The 16710-nt window shown below is 30.4% G+C and overlaps 3 protein-coding genes across 18 annotated transcripts in view; 2 read left to right on the top strand and 1 right to left on the bottom strand.

Moving 5' to 3' along the window:
• The window catches only part of LOC106057411 (uncharacterized), an 82605-nt gene extending 77626 nt beyond the window's left edge, over window positions 1-4979 (top strand). For all 5 annotated transcript variants that reach the window (XM_056007579.1, XM_056007577.1, XM_056007578.1 and 2 more), the window contains one exon: window positions 206-4979. In XM_056007579.1, the coding sequence (XP_055863554.1) occupies window positions 206-310 (105 nt within the window). In that variant the 3' untranslated portion in view covers window positions 311-4979. The remainder of the gene's footprint in view (window positions 1-205) is intronic.
• Window positions 4980-7137: 2158 nt separating this feature from the next.
• Window positions 7138-15937, top strand: LOC106057408 (putative ankyrin repeat protein RF_0381). Of its 2 annotated transcripts, none has more exons than XM_056008443.1 (8): window positions 7138-7276; window positions 10017-10136; window positions 10688-10875; window positions 11680-11768; window positions 11960-12086; window positions 12334-12507; window positions 13487-13645; window positions 14005-15937. In XM_056008443.1, the coding sequence occupies exons 2-8, from the start codon at window positions 10050-10052 to the stop codon at window positions 14531-14533; spliced, it is 1353 nt and encodes a 450-aa protein (XP_055864418.1). In that variant the 5' UTR covers window positions 7138-7276; window positions 10017-10049; the 3' UTR covers window positions 14534-15937. The 2 variants fall into 2 exon arrangements, with proteins under 2 accessions (XP_055864418.1, XP_055864419.1); XM_056008444.1 differs by having other exon boundaries at window positions 12394-12507.
• Window positions 15201-16710, bottom strand: part of LOC106057410 (centrosomal protein of 104 kDa-like) — a 37647-nt gene continuing 36137 nt past the window's right edge. For all 11 annotated transcript variants that reach the window (XM_056008435.1, XM_056008442.1, XM_056008439.1 and 8 more), the window contains one exon: window positions 15201-16228. In XM_056008435.1, the coding sequence (XP_055864410.1) occupies window positions 16164-16228 (65 nt within the window). In that variant the 3' untranslated portion in view covers window positions 15201-16163. The remainder of the gene's footprint in view (window positions 16229-16710) is intronic.

Below are 16710 nucleotides of genomic sequence, written 5' to 3' on the forward strand. Positions count from 1 at the left end.
ATGACTGATTTGTGCAATACAATGTGTTAATGTTCTTTATCGAATAAATATTTTTTAAAAATTTGCATAAAATGTTTGGGTGTCAGCATTTGAAAAAAGTTTTAAAATGTTCTACATTTCTTTTTCACCATGTACATTTAATACATTTGAGACTTATTTGAATGAAAGAAGTTATAAAGTTTTAAGACTTGTGTTTGCTTTACAGAACCAGCTGGACACCGTGCAAGGACATACTTTTGAAGCAATGAAAGCTGCAAGTGGAAGAAAAAAATCTGGTGCTAAGAAGAAGAAACACAAACGAAAAAGTTAGCTTTCTACCTCTGCCTGCTTAGTGTAATAGTATAATAATTAACTTAATAAGTATGGTTCTTTTTTTTTTCAAGATGATTGGTTTTTAAAATAAAGTTTACAAAAGGTGTAATGCTTTATTAAAGTATTTTCAAAGACTAATTATACTTTACTAAAAAGGCAATTAAATGAACACTTAAAAATGTGTTTATCATTGCTGATATCCAAAAGATCTAAATTAATTTCCTACAGATGACTCTTTTGACTGTAGTTTGTATGGGTCCACATTTCATAGATTTCAATATAATTGCTTGAATGATTCATTTTTGTTGATAACCATAATAATTTCAAAAATGGACTGTAGGCCTACATGATTTTAAATTAAAACAATTTTTGATGATTCATTAAAAATTTTATCATCTTCTAATTTGCTGTGAGTGAGGGGGGGAAAGGATCATATCCTCTCTAGCAAAAGCGATGGTGAGACACCCTTATGTTGGGCATAATGCATACCATTACTGGTCAAGGATGATTTTAATTTGTATATCTTCTCTTCGTTATGTAAATTTCAATGTTTGTGCATCAAAATTAAAAAAAATAAATCATCCATTTTTATATTCATTTTCTAAATAGCATAAATAATATTTTTTTTAGGAAAAAATATGTTATAGAAAAAAATGTAATGTTGATTAATGTGATGTTTTCTTCCTTTATTCCCCAGTGATTTGTTTTATTAATATGTTGTTTTTCATGACTAATACTAATATATATACATATAAATATAATTTATATATTCATTATGAATTTGATCATGTTTATTTTGTTTATTAGAAAGGTTGTGACTTTCACCTTAGATTTTATTTGTAAATACCATTAGATTACTATTATGCATTTCATCCATAACATATTTTTAAACACGGCCACGATGACAATGAAGTCTGAACAGAAATGTTTTTTCAAAAGGTGATATATTTTAATGAATTGTTTGTTAGAATCAGACAAAAGTTTTGTTGAAACAAGAAGAAATGTAGGCTGTTTTAAAAAGAAATGTTTACTTAAGAACCAATTTTGTGATAATTATATGGAAAAACCCTTTAACTTTAATGTCACCCTAAATGTCATCAAACTTTTTAGTTCTTAAATATGTGTTTTATATATATACCAATCCTAATATGTTTTTGTTTTTCCACAATGTGGAATCTTAATACTGCCATTTTCTTTATTGAAAATTCTTTTTTTTTTAAATGTCTTTTTTTAATGCTTAAATTGCGCAAAAGTTCAAAACGATAACACAGTCTAAACAAACTAACTATGCAATGATTACTGATATTATTTCACTATTCATATATTTATGTGCATTTACATTGACTTCTTTATGTGTGCTTATAATCTCATACCTAATTTTGGGTAAAGAATCTGAAAATCTGTAAAATCGTTAGTTATACTAAAATTAGAAACTTGTTTCCTTTCCTTAAAAGCTTCCTTTAAGAATAAATTTAAATGCAAATTATAATTTATATTTAATTGTGACATTTGGCCACATAAGAGTAGTGAGGAAGAATATTATTTTTTTTTCTGGGAGTTGCTTTGAAAAATATTGTGAAATACAAATAAATGATTTATTTGAAGTTATTCATACATGGTGGCACCTCATCATCTGGTTTGGGCTCTTAACTGTCATCTCGATAGTCCCAAATTCGAACCTTGCATGCTGCAATCTCATGCTGTCCTGCAGGAGGTTAAGGCTAGGATGTAAAATCTTCAATACTGAATGACATGCAAAACTAACAATTCAAAAGTCAATAGAAGAAAATATAGAACCTTAAATCTGCCTTATATTTTCTTAAGGTTTTCTAAAATATACCACATAAAAATGGCTTCATCTTTTATTTTTTAAGATCATTGCATTGTTTAGTGCTATTAGGTAGTTAATTCTGACACTCTAGTGCCACAATGATTTAAGATTAGCTGTAAATGTGTTTACTCTTATCCTTTAAAACAAATTATGATTTCAAAGAAATTTAAATCACATTATTCTACTGAATTCTTAAAATTTCTTAAAAATCTAACATGCATCTTATTTCTTGTTCTTTATACTTAAAAAAAATTTTGAACTTAAATTTTAATTGTTGAATATTATATAATATTGTTGGAATAAATGTGTACTTAAAAACCCCAAAAAATGTTCAACTACAATTGTGAAATCAAAAGTTTCAGTGATAACATTTAAATATTGTGCCTTTACTATTTATCAGAGTTGAGTTGAGTTGAATATTCTTAACAGGCTTTATTTTTTTTTTTCATCATCATCAAGAGGTACCAAGGCTAAAAGGGTAATAACATGACTTATATATATTATACTAGACTGGAAACTGGAAATAAATTCTTATCCGCGATTGATCGATTCACAGACCTATATATATATTTTTATGTACGTAATCTCTTTTTTAAGCTCTAAGGGGAGTCGCCCCAATCAATCTTTTCTGTCTTAGAAAAGTAATGATCTTTAGTTTTCAAAGTTTAGAAATAATGCAAAATCATTTCTTGGATATTCACGCAAATTTATGAAACAAAGCCATTTCCTGTTTGTTTCCATTGAGATAATGCTTCAAAAATCCTAGATCGAAATAATTCATGTTGATTTAAATCATCTTATGGACATTTAAATAGATTGATTACCAAGATCTTTCTAGATTATGTATCTAAAATTGCAAAATATTAATTATGAGAAGAAAGTATTCCTATTTTTGATGTTCAATTACTTGATCTAGATCTAAAAATTAAATTATATGTTACGTAGGTTAGGGTTGAAAAAGACTTCACTTCTTTTAACTACTTTACAAAACAACGCCTTGATCCAACTTTCTAAAACATTTTCACATTTTTTGAAGTGTTAAAAAATCTCCATGTCCAGTCTAGAGTAGTATATATAAGTCTATGGGTAATAAATATGTTAATTTTAATTAATGGGTGTTGCTTGATTTTGACATGATGGATTGTTGCACACTGGTTTGGTATTTACATAATATTTTCATAGAAATTATGACATATGTTATTTTCTTGAATTTATATTTCTTAAAAATAAAAGTGCAAGAATGTTTCATTAGATAAACAATCATGACAATTATTTTTTTCATTTCTTATCTTTATGGTAAAGTAGGCCTAAATTTTTATGCTAGAATTAAATTTCATAAAAAAGTTAATCATTGTGCTTTATCAACGTTCTAAAGCCTTAATGTATATGTATATTTATATAAACCACACTTCATTGTAGCATAAAACCTCCTTTAAAAAAAACAGTTATGTATGCTTTATTATATATATAGTGAGAACAAAAAAAAAAATAAAAGCATTTTGTTTTAAAAGCACAAGAGTGAAAAGTCTTTTATATCTGGCATGATTAAAAGCCAAAATAAAATTTTTATTTTGTTACACAAGTTCATTATGTCCTTACAATTATGTCTACACTTATTTTTATACTCTTCACCTATTATAGGTACCTGTATTGTTTTTATGATCTTTCCATAGATCCAAACAATCTGTTAATTATTTAAACTGCAACAATTACTTTTTTGTATCTGATTATAAAAGAATTAAAGCAACAAAATGCATACAAACACAATTCCTATTTTAAAAGATTATTTCTTAAAATATAAAATACAAGTCTTGTAGGCTGTGAGAAAAAATATCTTAGTAAAAGTAAAGAAAAGTATCAATTATCACTTTCTTTAAATTCTTTTGTGTGGTATTATTTGAATTACCTTCATCTATATTCTATAAAATAATGTATGCACATTATATTCTTATGCATGCCAAGAACAGTTCTTGTTCTAGATTACTGCTATCATATTATTGGTCAAATATGATACATATTTCAGTATCCATTAGTATAGCAGTAATGTAACTTTTTAAACATTTATTTTGTGAATGAAGATGTCTTACATGTATTTTGTTTTAGATGAAATATATATATATTTGCACTGTTTTACAGTAGTCAAACATCTGTAGATATAGGCATGTTAAGAATATTCAGTAACTACTTAGTTTATGCTTCCTAGTTGTTTTATTTTGTCTTTGATGTTTGATACACAGGACCAGTTTTACTACTTGATTTTGTGCAAAGCTCCAACAATAAAGACTTTGATTTTATGCCATAATATTTGTGTTTAAAGTCAATTTTTATTTTCATTTTAATTTAAAGGAAGTGAAACAAGTTTTAAAAAATTAAAAACAAGGAAAAGAAAAAAAAAATTAAAAAGCAAAGCTTATCTAAGGGAAAGAAGTGCTAGTTTTTTATCTGAAAATGGCAGGGTTTAGCACCCTTTCTGTCATTTAAAATATTATTAATTAATTAGTATAAGTACATTAAATTCATATAGACATCCACATTTCTCATTAAGTGACAGTTATTCTCCTTAGTTTGATATCAAATAAAATAATTAATCACCAATAATCAACTAAACAATTGTTTATTATTTTTTATTACTGATTCATGTCTTGTCAGGTACAATAAATAATTATGCAAAGTTACAACTAAATCCAAGAATTGGAAATGCGAGAAAAAGTGTATTAAAACATTTTATTGGCAGACAAACAGAGTGAGCTTTGTAATTAATATAAATTTATGCAAAAATGAATCTTGTATTTTTTATTGCATTTTATTTAGCCTATTAAATATATAATAACACATATGTATGAGTGTGTGTAATAATTTATAAACAGATTATCCACAAACTCTGGCTCAAGGACACATGTACTAATTAACACTTATTCATCGAAATTAATAATGTGATATAATGGGGATATGACTGACTGCATCAGAAAAAAAAAAGATTTTACAAAAATAATAACGAAAAAAAAATATTCCATTCATATCACTAAAATAATTTCCAATATGGGCAACTATTCTAAAATCTATTGTACTATAATATTGCAGAGCATTTTTTTTTAGCTGTCGCTGTAGTGTATATACACACTTTCATAGTATACGTTTCACGATTCACGTTACACGCTGTTCCTCAAGCAACCACTATATTATAGTACATTGAAGGAAAATGGAGGGAATTTCCTGGTGTGCTTGGCCTTTGGCCTCGCATCTAGTCCCAAGCGTCTTGGGATTCGAGCAACTGGAAATAGAGATGTTATCATCTGCTTGGATTTCTCCAAGGCAGAACAAATGTTCAAATAGGCAGGCACAAGGCGCTTTCGTTGGTCTAGACAAGAGGTTCAAGTACTATGACTCAGCTTTCTCAATTCATACAATCATGTAGATCTAGGCTAGGCCTACTTTGTGCATGCTAATATTCGTTGCAATAGATTACCTTTCTTCACATAGATTGAATTTTTAAAACTTTCGTTTAACATAACCGTTAAACGTGAGTCTAAAACACAACGAACTAGGCCGACACAATAAGGGAACTTTCGTTTGGAAAAACGTTTCAAGGTCAATGACTCAACGACAATTGTAATAGATAGTTTAAGGAAATACAGCTGGTCATTTCGAAATGTAAAGTAGTGCCTATATAGTTTCACGTAGATCTATTTGGTAGGCTAAATATGCCTAATCACCCTCACCTAGCCCTTCGTTAATCTGTTCAATTGAACCGTTGGTCTACTGACCGTGGTTTCCCTATTCCACTCAATGTGTTGGCTTGGATAGCCGAATCTCTTTCAATGAGAGACCCGTCCATTTTTTATGTTTCTTCCCACCGCTTTATTTTCTTTCTTTTTTTTTTTTTCTACACCACGTGGAAGAATCAGTAGACATATATTGAGTCAGTTGTGGCATTAATTAGGCTAATATAATATAGGCCTACAGGCTATATGCTAGCTTAATTATCCATTGCTGTTTTCCCCGATTTCTGGCAGTATAAGGCCTATTTTTGCTTCTAAACTTCAATATGTAGGCCTAGATTCACGTTTAATAGATATGTGTTTAAATTGATTTTTTAAAGTAGCGAAATCTATTGCAACAAATATTAGCCCCCCAAAAGTAGGCCTATATGATTATGCAAAATCTTCTTCTACATTACGCTCTCTACGTGGACACTAAAAATGTAGCCTATAGGCTTATCAAGATATGTATAGATAGGCCTACAGATGTTGAAGACCCATTACTGCTACTTAAACTGGTAATTTACTGTTAAATCATGTTATAAATATCTTGGAAACGCCAAATACTTCTAGTCATATCTAACACAACTTCAAATTTCCTCATCTGGGATCCACACCTGATAATCAACTGATTAGCAACATTAAAAGAATAACTATTTATAACTTTTGAAGAAACGCCTGTGATCTATAAGATAAGATATACAATATTACCAACAAAAATGTTTTAATACAATTATTGTTTATGGGATTTATGGAAATATGCTACACTATAACAGTACTTTATAAGACAGATATAATTAATCAGATGAAGCCTATGTGAAAATGTCTACAGCTTAGGATAAATTTAACATAACTTAATTTTTAAAAAAATTCTATAAATCTATAAATCTTTTGGCACCCCTCCTCTGAGAGTTGCTACTGGTTCATGATGCTCCCCTAGTCCCCTTAACTATAAGCCTCTGCATATGGTGTACACAACACTGCTGTATCTTGCCCTACATGTTTATTTTATCACAATATTTCATTTATTTTTTTACGTAGGCCTTAATTTCCTTTTCACAGAAATTTCATAAAAATAATAGTCGCGCCGTAAGCCTATAGATAGATCTAGTTAGTTTGATGTGATGATAATCAGTAACCTGCTGGACCCGAGCTCAAATTCAGCCCGCCTTTCTGACTGAAACTTTATCCAATGAAATTTAATATTATTTTGTTGTTTGTCATAGGCATTAATGAGAGTTTCTTCCCCTGTTTCAGTAACTAGCGACGCTTGGGCACTTGGATTATCATTATACTTAAACTTTAAGTTAAAGTCCTGGTCCTGGTTATAGAGTCTAGATGAATCTAGTAGATCTAGATCTATGATAAACATTGAGTAGACTAACATTTTTAGTTTTATTTTTTTATATTATTTCTTGCCATTCTTGAGTTTCAGTTTGTTGTAGATCTGGCCCAGAGCTTTATGCCAATTTATGGATATAATTATAATATATATAGATCTAATATATAATCTAGATTATATTTGATATATTTATAGGTTATTTATATATATATTTAATATATCATTATGATGATTATGATTATTATCATTATATCAATTATATGGCAACTACTGTTCTGTTCAGCCACTAACATACTAACTGTACATTGAAGTTTAGTAAGTCATTATCTGCGAGTGTTTATATCATTATCATCATCATCATCAAACTCCATTTGAGTGAGGGCTTGAGAGGCTCAAATCCTCTTTTGCAAAAGACCTGGACAGAAACCCTGCTGTCTTGCGTAGTGCATAAATGTCGCCATACAGGTCGAGAATTTTTAGTTTCCCAGATCTGTCGAGAGGGTGATCAGCAAGTATGGGGCAGTCAAACAGAATATGAGTTACGATTTCCTCTTCTTCCCCGCAATGGGGCACTGTGAATCGAAATTTTGCCATAGCCGTGAGAAATATGAGTCAACAGGACAATACTATAGCCTGTCCTACACTTTGCTATAATAGCTTGCTCAGGCCTGGACAGCCTCCACCACGGGAAAGTGCGGTCAGGGCGCCTCATGTGCTCCCAGACTCCATGGGCTTTTTGGGACTTGTCCCAGCACTCAACCACTTTTCCATTTCTGTTTTTTTAAATTATAGCCAGAGCATGATGAAAACTTACAGCCTGTTCAGTGGGTGGAATTTGCCCTCCCTGGTGGGCCAAGGAGTCTGTAATAGTGTTGCCAGTAACACCTATGTGACTCTGTACCCACTGCATTATTACAGGGGTGCCATAGCATTGTTTTATGTTGTGTGAAGCCATGATGACAGTGTCAACATTGCAAGAGGGGGGGGGGCATGGTCCGGGGCTTTGCAAAGCCTGTAGTACAGATTTTGAGTCAGTGACCACAACAATCTGTGTTGCCCTCAAATGTCCCTGGCCGAGTTGAGAGTCAATGACTTTTAAGGCTTCACAGACTGCCATGGTCTCCGCATCAAAACTGCAAACACTACCAGTTTATATCATTAGAGTTGATTAGAGTACTAGATCTAGATCTATTGCCCAATTCTAGCTTCATATGAGATAAAAATTTATTACAATTACTCCTACATCAACCTAAACCTAAGGCTATGGACAGTATTTGAGTATTATAATAAGGACATCATTATGATTTATCTTCTTTATTTTTTAAGAGTGTAATCACTGACTCAGTGTAATGTAAGCCATATTATAGTTATAGGTTTAGTTATAGATCTAGATCTATATATAGACTATATTATAAGAAGAATTGATAATTTTAATGATCCTATAGCCTACATATTTAATTAAGTGTACAAAAAACATAAAAGGAGTTTCAAGCTTTACTAGGCTTAAGTGTGAAAAAAATTATGAATAAAAACATGACACGTCATATAGCATACAATATAGATATATAATTATAATATATATATATATAGCAGCACTGGGGTACAAATGTTATTGAGAGAAGAAAAGGAAAGAAATATTATAATATAGTCAACTTATAAGCTTCAATGGGAGGCGCTGTAGTTGAGTGGTAAAGTGCTTGGCATCCAAAGCAAATCAAGGTGAAAACTGGGATTTTTCTTTGGGGGCCTTAGAGTGCCTCTGAGTCTACCCAGTTCTAAAAGTATGTGACATTAGTTGGGGAAAAGTAAAGGCAATTCGTCATTGTGCAGGGCACATGGCACCCTTGTTAACCATTGGCCATAGAGATAAATGACCTTTACATCATCTGCCCTATAGATCGCAAGGTCTGAAAGGGAAACTTTTTTTTACTAAATAACGGATAGCAGTTATTGCACTTTTAAAGCTAGTTAAAGTGAAAGTTAAAGAAATTATATTTTCTCTAATTTTACAAAGTTTAATATTATATCAACTCTGCTTGGTAAAAATGTTTGCACACATTATTTCTCCCTTACCCACACCCAATCTGGGATCAAGCTGAAATTTTGCTAAATTATTTCTTTTACCTGACAAAACAAGAATAATTTTTAAAAAATTAACCTATCATTTAATTAGCTATTGAACAAGGGAAAGAAATTGTACTGACTGATTTGGTGGTATAAGTTGAATTAGTCCTTTTATACTTTGTAGAGAGAAAAGTTTGAAACTAACAATAGCTAGCTATAAAACATTCTATTTTGATAAGCACTTCACTGGCACAGTGGTTAATGTATTGGCTCAAGAAAGCTTTATCCCTGAGTTTTAATTCAGGTCATTCACCTTTTTTTTTCCATAAATGCATTTAAAAAGTCATCCATATAGCCCCTTCTCTCTCCCCCACCCTATTGCAACTGGTTCAGACAAGTGATAGGATAATAACGTATTGAGAAAGATAAAAGAATGAAATTGCACTAAACAAAAATAATTGGTACAATTATTAGTAATCACACAGATTTATTATTGTTAGTTTAGATCTATTACAAATTTAATTACAGGACTTATGAAAACTAATTGATACAACTATGCATGTTTAAAAAAAAAATATATTTTTATGTTTTTTGTGTGATATGCTTCATTTGAACAATCAGCTTTTTGTATCATCTAGACTGTAATGTTTTATATATATGATATATGTAGGTCTTTAAAAAATAATTTTAGATTTTAAACTTATTGCAGTCCTATTCTATTCAAATCTTAACATTTTAAAAGATGGAGAAGAAACTCAAAAGCACAAATGAAAAGCCTTCTAAGATAATTGAATTTTTTACTGCAGTTCAAGCTGGGAATTGCAGGAAAGTGAGTGAAACACATTTTTCATCTAATAATTTTATTTAACTAAAATTTTTAAAATAAACATTTCTATTTATTTCAAGGATATCTCACAGTCCCCTGTAACAATATTTCTTTTTCTTTATATAGATTTATAAATATTGTAAATAGAAATTTAACTCAGTTCTTAACTTGTCATAACTCTTTGGTGTGGTTAGTATGAAACTAATTCTCTTTTTTTATTCCCTATAGTTCCCCTTGCAGATGTTGCGATCTATGGGGCAGATGATAAGGTCATCTGTTGCTATGACCAACGGTTAATGAGTAGGGTGTCATGTGACCAGCACAACAACCAACCACCTTTATTTTTCCCAGCTAAAGTCAGGTACCCATTAGAGTTGGGTGGACTCACATGTGCCCTAAAAATCCCAGTCCTCATTGAGATTTGAACCAAGGCCCCCAGGTTCGAAAGACAGGTGCTTAACCACTCAGCCACCGAGCACCCCTTTTTTTTCCTATAATTAGAATATTGTCTATACATTAACAGTTCTTCAGTACCTTCATTGTATTTATGCTAGGTCAGAAAAATGCTAAAATTAAAAGATGTTGACATCAATGACACAAATCCCAGTGAATGTACCAATACCACAGCTCTGATTATTGCATGCCAACTTGAACTATTTGACATGGTTGATTTGTTGTTGAAGACTAAACCTAAACCACCAAATGTAAATTCAGAAACTACTACAGGATGCAGGGCCATCTGGTATGTTGTGTTGAAATAGGTTTGGCTTATTGTTCATTGTTTGTAAATAGTGTTAGGCATTTAACTATATACTCAAAGTTCATTTGACTTTGTCACATGTTTTGTGTTTTAAAGGGAATCTGTGTTCATCACACTTATTTATACAAAATTGAGCATTACAACTGAGTCTTCTCAATGTTCTTAATGAAATTTACCTAATACAGAGAAAATATGTTGTCTAGCCTATATAATAGCAACCTTCTTTTTCCCTAATTCTAACCTAAATCTGTTGTCATCAGTTTCTGTCCTAAATATTACTATTTGGTTCTAAATTAATACCCTATACATAGAACTATATCTTACTCCAACTACAGGGGCAAAGCTAGGAATTTTCCATCGTTTGGGGGCCCGGGGGACTTGACCTCTTTGGGGGCCCCTGCATTTTGCTTAATATTTAATTTTTAATGTAAAAAGCACTCATTAGGGGCCCCCCCTCAAGTGAGGGCCCGGGGGGATTTTCAAATTCTCCCCCTCCTCCCCCCACCCTAGCTACGCCACTGTCCAACTAACAATATACCTTGACATTATACTTCATTTGACATATCCCTTTCCGAAAGGCTTAGAATCAATGCTAATTTAGAAATGATAGGTAGATAGTAACTGAAAAGGCTATGTAATGAAAGAAGAGCATATTATCCATGTATCATTTGTATTCTAGATCTAGAACTACATTTTACTCTTCCAAAATACTGAAGATTTATACTAAAGTATATTCTAATGCTTTAATTTTCAATCATTTGTTATATCAATAAAGTGATTTAACAGGTGGGCAGTGAAGCATGGAAATATTCAGCTAACTAAATTGTTGCTGTCAACCAATAAATGTGAAGTTAATTTCACTGAAAAAGAGACAGGTTGGCATGTTTTTCTTATGGATTGTAATAAAAAAAAAGGTGTTAAATAAACTATAATAAGCTTTTTACTGTTAACCTTTTACTCTTCCATATTATCCACTTTATGCAGGCTTATTAGTTTACAATGGTATGTTTTATTATACAATTTTTAGAAAATTATAAATACATATATCTTTGACTTTGATCCACAGGGTATACACTTCTCTACAGAGCCATTTTGTCCAACAGCCCTGCTATTGTGAAAGAACTATTGCATGCAGGGGCAGATGTCAATACCAAGCTACACTTTGACTCAGGGGCTGTAACTCCACTCATAAAGTATGCATTTAGTCAGAAATTTACTGCATATTTTGTTTATTTAAGTTTTTTATTTTCAAATTCAACTGTGTTGTTTTGGATTTTACAAAAAGCTAACCTATTACATATACTTAAAATTTATAAATAAACATATAAAGAAATATAGAATAAGCAACATTATGTACTATAAGATCATCATTTCAGAACTGGGACCTACAATATTGTAATGTATTTACTACTTTTATCAATTTAATTTCTTCACCTTAAGACAGAGCCTTACTAAGACTAATGTCTTCCACTGCTGCATCTTAAGTAATTGTTTCTACAGAGCTATTCAGATGAACAATCTTGATATTTGTCAGTTGCTCATAAATAATTTATGCAATCTCCATGCTGTGATAGAGAATGGATGCACAGCTCTACACATTGCTGTAGTTTTAAGGTAAAAAAGTAGCAACTGAGTTTTTTGTTTTATTTTGCTTCCATTTTTGTCTTCTTATGTTTATAATATATTCATAACATTGTTAAAAGATTTTTTTTAAGGTAAATCAATTGTATATACATTGGTGTCATGTTGTTATTTGTCAAGACCAAGCAAGATGTTTTAACCAGAAAATCTCAAATGAATTCAGCTTCAACCAAATTTGAAAGAATAAGCTTCAATAAAGCTTGACAAAAAGATCTTTTTTTTTCTCATTCTTTAATTTACATTACAGATGATTCTTTAAAAAAAAGAAGATGAATGTATGGTGTGGACATGTTATAAGATTTTGGCAGCTATATGTTCAGATGTAAATAAATTACTAGTTTATGACCGGACTTATGAATGTTGTGACATTTGTTTTCCAAGTTACTCTTTCATTTTTTTAATGCCTCTGAAAAAAAACAATTAATCTATGAATAATAATAATAATAAATATTTAATAGTAATAAGTCACATGACTGTAATGAGAAACTCTAGAATGTTGTTAATTTTCTTCTTGTGCTTAATCCCATTATTATTATTTTATTCCATGACTGGATACAATTAATCATATAAGTTTTGCTTTTACTGACATATGTGTACATGTGGTTTAGTGAAACTTCAAAAAGTATATTCTGACTAAATATAACAATCAGAAATAAAATTGCAAGCCATCCCAATTATTTTGAGTCTTAAACTAATTTTTGTGAGTAGCTAAATACACTTTAAAGACCCAGCTTGTGGAATCTTTTATTACAGCTCTCCAAGCCTGTGGACATCCATCTTTTGATACAGATCTCAATATGTTAATGTAGCCTCACTTTGCATCATTTGTCTGGGTGTTATTATTATCCTTTATTGCTTTCATTTAATCCATAGTAAAAGTTAATGCATATGTAATCACTAAGACACATTTCTCAATTTTGAACTGTTGCATTATTCCTGTCCCTGCCATCAGGCGATATGAGATTTGTGAGCTGTTATTAGAAAGTGGTAGCAAAGTGAATGCCAAAAGTAAAGCAGGAGTGACTGCAATGACCATAGCAATAGAACAGCATAACCCATACATGGTGAGATTATTGCTGCAATATGGCTACAAGATGGACAGACAATACAGGTTTGAACTTTTGTATTATTTGAATTTCATTTTTATCACTTAGTGTTCATAAAAAAACAAATTACATTAGAATACTTTATGTTTGCTTAGAGCAGTAAAACAAATTGAAAATGAGTGTGAAAAATACTTTTGAATTTTGTTAATTCAAGTATAGTGTAGCATGATATATTCTTATTCAAGTAAATATAATGTTTACTTTTAAATGTTTGTTAGTCCACCTTTATTATCAATCATTAGTTCCAGTGATGTAATTTGATGGTTTTGTATATTTAAAACAATGTATAAACATTAGCAAACCTCCAATAAGTCTTTATAGGTTGTATATAAACATTTTATGATTTTTTTTCTTTCCCAACTAGTTGGCGTGAAACACCTTTAGAGCAAGCCATCAGATTACACAGCGATAAATGTGCTATCACACTTCTCCTCTGGGGTTGTAAGCTGAGCAAAAAATCAAGACCTTCTTATCTCTACATGGCTGTCAGTGAGAAACTCTGGAATGTTGTCCATTTTCTAGTTGAGCTCAATCCCATGTGCCTGCAAGAGACGTGGTTAAAGAAAAAACAATGGCCAGTGGCAGTTTACTGTGATGAAGCCTTAAGGCAACATATCTTGGAACTTTCAACACAGGTGTTTAGCTTAAAGGAGCTGTGCCGGTCAAAAGTGTTCAGATGTATTGGGAGGTTTGCACCAGTCAAGCTGGTTGAACTTCCTTTGCCAGCACCTCTCATTGATTATATGATGTTCAGGGAATTTATTAAAGAAGACTTCTATGATAAAATTGCTTTAGAAAAAATTATTTGTCCATATGACTGTCCAGTAATATGCTCACAGTGGGACTGCTATCCTTTAGACATATCCGTTTCTTCAGATTCAGAAGAATATTAAGATGTGAATTAATATTAATTGTTACATTTTATAATAATAATTAATAATGTCATGCTTCAATGTGCATTGAATCGCCTGTTTTATAGAAAAGTATATTCTAAACACAGTGTTTCTTTAAGTGTGTTTAAATAGTTGCATACAGGAACTTCTAAACTTGCATATGTCTAGTAATTTGAGAGACAAAACAACTATCTTGAGAAAATTTGTTTTACAACATATGCATTGAATGAAAGTGTAATGTGTTAACAAAAAAAAATATTAAATTTAAAAGTTCTAGATCAACATAAATATTACTACTGGTAACATTTTACATTATTCATGCCAAATATTGAATTTTATGTTTCTGAAGATATTTTATAACCCCCCAAAAATTAGTTCTAGTTGAAAATGCTAAATTAAATGTATGTTATGCCTAAAGTATAGGTGCTGCAAAATTATAATGAAATTAGGCTGGAAATTTAATAGGCGGCAGTTGTTCATTTCTAAATGGCCAAGTTAACCAAATTTATTTTGATACTTAAAAAAAAACTATCAAATAGTAAGAAGTAGAAATTAACAGGAAAGGAAAAAAACTATTTCAAACGATATACAATTGAATATAATTAAAGAAGTCAACATGAGAGACTTAACAATGCCAATGACCAACACTAATTGTAAAGCCAAGATATTGATCATACTTGTGTTTTTTATTTATCTGTACATGAAATGATATAATTTACAAAGAAAAAAATTTAAATGTACAATTTTACAAGCAGTTCTTCCTTGTCATATAAGTGTCAAATAAAATACATAGAATATGGGTTGCATATGCAAAACTACTTTATATTAAATATTTACATGTGCAAAGAAAACAATTTTTAACACAGATGCAGGTCATATAATGAAATCCCCCCCCCCCCTTTTTTTTTTGGGATTCTTATTTTAATAGAAAGAAAGAATTGAAGTGTCATGCTTAAAATTGTTAAATTATTTATCCAGCTTATAAGACATTTAAAAAAAACTGACAAAGTGAATTTGGAGACAAAGAGGATATGAACTTTGAAGCTAATACTTTGTTTGGGCCTCAAAGTTTAATATATTTTTCCTGTTCAGTATAATTTATTATTATATTTCTGTAATAAATATTTAAAGTATCTTGACAGTATTTTTGTTAAATTTAGAAAGACTTCTGTAATTAATATAAATACATGCTTGTTAAATATTGGTTGCTATTTTTGTTAGACAGGTGTTGAAATAATTTGACTCAACTATTGATTCATGGGGACTGAAGTTACTCTATTTAACCAGCATTACCAAAGGCACATTGAAAGTAAATATATCATGTGAATTCAATATTCTACTATAGGCCTATCTAGATCTGAATAGGTTTGTAAAAAAAAAAAGAAAAAAAAAAAAAGACAAAAATCATAGTTCACAAATGGCACAAATATTCTGTACATTTATACTGTATAAAATTACTGATCACTGACCAGAGAAACAAAAAAAAAATAACATTCTGTGTTTAAAGGAAGACACTAACAAAAGTTTCAATAATAGCCAATCAAAAGAAACAAAAACAATAAACAAATTATAAATTAAATAACATTCTACTACAAATGAAAATTGACCAATAGTTGTATACTAGTTTGTATTATTTGCGTCCACGTACAGAGCCTGCCTTACCTCCTCTTCCACGTGCTGCAGTAGTTTTATTACCTGTAGAGTAAAACAAGAGAAGAGAATACAGAAAAATTTCCTGATCCACGGAGCCTCTTCAAATAGGAAATAATTGTTGTGTAAGAAAGTTTGTATCTAGCTATATATATGTACTGGTACATGGCTAGATATAATTTTAAGTTAAAAAAATATGTCTAAGTTATCATAAGACAAAATATGAGCCTAAGTTAATAAGTAGTATCAAAAGTTAACACTGAATGCTTATTTGCTTTTTTTTTTTTTTTTTTTTTATAATTAAATATTAGATCATAAGATTTTCCTTTGGAACTTGTGCTACTGACAGTAAATATCCAGAGATGTCTAAAAATATAAAATGTCAGGCTACACAAAGTTTAGTAAGAATGTTATTTAGTAGATATTGTCTATCATAGTTACAATTTCCTAAACTTAGCCTATTTGCAAAAACCTCATTAATAAAAACTTATACAATTTCATAAAAACAAATGTAAGGTAGAAACAAA

The sequence above is a fragment of the Biomphalaria glabrata genome, chromosome 13 (genome assembly GCF_947242115.1).
Source record: "Biomphalaria glabrata chromosome 13, xgBioGlab47.1, whole genome shotgun sequence".
NCBI classification, from domain to species: domain Eukaryota; kingdom Metazoa; phylum Mollusca; class Gastropoda; family Planorbidae; genus Biomphalaria; species Biomphalaria glabrata.